General features: G+C 37.6%; 1 protein-coding gene across 1 annotated transcript; it reads right to left on the bottom strand.

Annotated features, from left to right (window-relative positions):
• Positions 1 to 365: 365 nt before the first annotated feature.
• Positions 366 to 1,199, bottom strand: LOC134679176 (uncharacterized). Its single transcript, XM_063538053.1, has one exon. It carries the CDS (start codon positions 1,191 to 1,193, stop codon positions 366 to 368), a length of 828 nt encoding a protein of 275 aa, XP_063394123.1. The 5' UTR covers positions 1,194 to 1,199.
• Between the last annotated feature and the right edge of the window lie 2,448 nt (positions 1,200 to 3,647).

Here is a 3,647-nt window from a genome sequence, read left to right as displayed (position 1 = left end):
TTTATACTACGTAGTTTTATTTATATATAGGTATATTTAGGGGATCTCAGAAACGACTCTAACAACTTCGATGAAATTTGCTATATGGGGGTTTTCGGGGCCGATATGGGGGCGATAAATCGATCTAGCTAGGTCTTATCTCTGAGAAAACGCGCGTTTTTGAGTTTTTATACGTTTTCCGAGCAATGCTTGGGCTCCCAGATATACTAGTAACAGATTCGTAGGTATAAGTCCGAGTTCGCGCGGAGAGTTCCATAGGCCTGCCCTCAGTTAAAAAAGTTTGGAGACCGGTTAACCCCGGGTTAGTGGGATGGTACAGGTGGCGCTAGGAGTCGAGTTTACGCTAGGAAAAGGGTCAACACAATCTATACCTTTATTAGTAACCTATCGATACTCTCCTCAGCACCAGACAAGCCTGTCCAATGCGTGATCATACTGCACTCCAGATCATATTTCTTTACTTCGCCCAGCTGCAGCTCTATAACCACCACCTTGTCAGGGCAAGTTGTGTTGTCAAACACCAGTTCATCGTCGTAGTACTCTAGCGCTTCGAATTGGTATTCTGTGTCTCTTCTAACAGCTTTTTGATTTGGTGAATCTTCTTCTTCTACTGTATTTAAATTTGTATTATTATCTGTAGCATTTGTAGCTTCTTTATTAATCTTGTCCTCTTTTGCGTCGACTACTGACTTGGTTTTATTTAAATTTTCGTTAAATTCTTTGTTATGTTTGTCATCTTTACTATCTTTATTCTTTTCATTATCTTGAGCTTCTTTCTTAAGACAATTGACAATTTTAATATCTTCATCATTAACATGTAGAGGATCAGCGGGTACGTATTCAACTTTACCATCGTTGTTCCTAATACTCTTTTTGACTGCTTCTATCTTCGCTGGATCTATGTTAGCTAAACAAGCTGCGGTACTTTCATCCTCGAAATGGTGACTTTTCAATTTATTGACTTTGAAGTCTTTCATATCAAATCGTGTTGATGTCGTTTGAGGTTCCTTTGTTTCATCAATATTTTTAATGTTTTCCTTTAAATTTGGATCATTTATTTTGTTAATTGTATCGGTTTTAGCTTTGTTTACAGTGTCCGTTTCGGTTGTCATTTCTTCATTGGTTACATGTATAAATACGCATATCACTAAATATAAACAGTTGGATATTAAATTCATGTTAAAGTGTGACATTAGTACATGTGCCTTTGGTTAAAGTAGAAAAAGATTGATTGAAGTTTAATTAAATCTGTGAATGTTATTGTTTCGCTTGGCCATGCTTAAAACAAGTTTACAAAAGCAACTAGCTATGGTCAAGTGTATATTGTATTTTAAATGAGATATGATGTTTAACCGACTAACGAAATGAGGAGAGTAATTTTTTTAAATCAAAACATAATCGTAATAATTTAATCAATACAATGAATATTATTTACTGATAATATAAAATTACATGTCAATAATTACTATATGATTTAAAACCATGTCTGTTCTTGTGGTCGTATAACGATTGCTCGAGAAGCTATTTCTTAAGTTTCGATTTAAAAGTGAAGCACTTTGTTATGTAAGTAATTATAATTTTCCGCTATACATGAATGTAGGTACAGTCAGCAGCAGAAGTTGCTTAGCGGGCAAGTTGTTCAAAATTACATTGACACGCTTTTATTCTCTTAATTATAAAGTCGCGTCAAGATCGTTTTGAATACCTGGCCCCCTTAGCAACTTCTCCAGCTGACTGTACAGTACAACTTAAGGTTTAGCACGCACTGCGCTTAATTTCTTCCTGTTTCAGTTGAAGTATGTCGTACGTTACATTTATTGCGGTTCTGAAACCGCAAGAAATTAAACGCAGTGCGTTCTGAGCCGAAAGGCAATTTGTGACGTAGTAAAGACATGTGAAGTTCCACGGCAAAAGGTACCTTATGGCGGTTGGCGCTTACGTAGCATAGCGCCGCACTAATATTGCAGCGGCGTTAGTAATTAGCGTAAGCGCCAACCGCCATAAGGTACCTTTACCTGTGGGACGTCACATTTAATTTTATAAAAGAGCGTCTCGCTATTGGCGCCATCTCTAAATTTATTTTCAACTTGAGAAACAAAAGAAGCTGCGGCGAGAACATTGCAATGGGAGAGTGAAAACTCAAATAGTTTGGAAAACTTTCTACAGATGGCGCTGTGAAGGAAACGAAGAGTCTCAGCGTACCAACGGGCGAACTTTTTGGTTTTCACAGAGATGGCGTTGCAAGTGTATTCGACGCACGAATGGAGCCGAGCAATCAAGCAATAGGGAGCGTGCGTGAACTGTAGGGGGCAGCACCTGCTTTTACGTGAAGTGTCAATGTCAAGTTTATGCTACCGATTTAAGTCACAAGATGGTGGAATAAATCCTCCGACTCGCACGGTCCGTATAGAATTAAAAATGTACGCTTCCGTCCACGTCTTCGTCTGCATCCGAATGATTTTTGTGATGAAAAGTATTCCATACTAACTTCATCTAAATTGGTCCAACAGTTTAAGCGTGAAGAGGTAACAGAAAGCCCACACCAATTTTGGTGGATAGCAATAGGCCTTGCGCCACCTAGCGGTCATATCTGTCCTAATCGTAACAGACGCGTTTTGTTAGAGAGTGCATCTTCTGTACCTAGTACTATTATTTATCTTAACTATCTAACGCGATATCACAAATTAAGTAAAGGAAGAAGAAAGGAGTTGGAAGGGCGCGATCGAGTTAGGTTAGGATCTTGCCAAAAGCGGTGAATTATTCCATTGCCCATTAGGTACTTAATTAACAAAATGTGCTAATGTGAATTATGTGCAACCCTTGAGCGCTTGAAATAAATTAATACAGGGTTTTTAATCATGGCGGTAACGGGCGGCCGTCATCCCTCCGGGGCAAAGGTTAAGCCCGGCCCGACACGAATAAGGCCAAGGTTGCGTTTTATTGTATTTTTTTATACGTGTGATGTAAAAATGGATTAAGGTGTTAAGTTAACTTTACTTGTCCAAACGTTTCTGTAATAATAACAGTAGAATGTAGCGCATATTTGTTTAATCATCATATTTTCTCGCAAACGTTCGTATTTGTCATGCTAGTACCTACAGTAAATGTCAGTTCTTTTATCATCAAGACTAACTGAAAAAGCAAGACACGTTCGTAAGTTTCCGTGAAAATACGATAGAAAATAATTATGTATGTTAAGGCGATTTGAACTTTAAGATACGCCAGTTAAGATATCTAGAAACTATATCGATTAGATATGACACATCTATTCCATATCGCTTCTAGATTTATTAATTGAGGTATCTTAAAGTTCGAATCGGTCAGTACATCTGTATAAGGGGTACCTACAGCACCAAATATGCGGGGTTAACTCGCAGTGTAATCCGAATTTAACAAATAAAGTAAATGTTAAAGTTCAACGGCCGCAGGTCTATACTTCACGACTCAATCACTTACTTGAAGGTGTTTACTGGAGTGATACTTTCATGTAGTGCATATGTTATACATATAAGTGTTGTAATATAGTTATTATACAGTCTCTTAACTTAAGGCGCACAGCGAGCCATGAAATTAATTACAGCCATGAAATAGTTAATTTTGCCGACCAAATATTTCAATAAATTAATCTAGTAGATAATTGAAAAAAT

The sequence above is a fragment of the Cydia fagiglandana genome, chromosome Z (genome assembly GCF_963556715.1).
Source record: "Cydia fagiglandana chromosome Z, ilCydFagi1.1, whole genome shotgun sequence".
Lineage (NCBI taxonomy): Eukaryota > Metazoa > Arthropoda > Insecta > Lepidoptera > Tortricidae > Cydia > Cydia fagiglandana.
The sequence above is the reverse complement of the archived record's forward strand: the minus strand, read 5'-3'. Positions and strand labels throughout refer to the sequence as shown.

Coding starts and splice junctions, on each gene's coding strand:
- LOC134679176 (XM_063538053.1), bottom strand. CDS start 1,193: ATGTCACACTTTAACATGAATTTAATATCCAACTGTTTATATTTAGTG.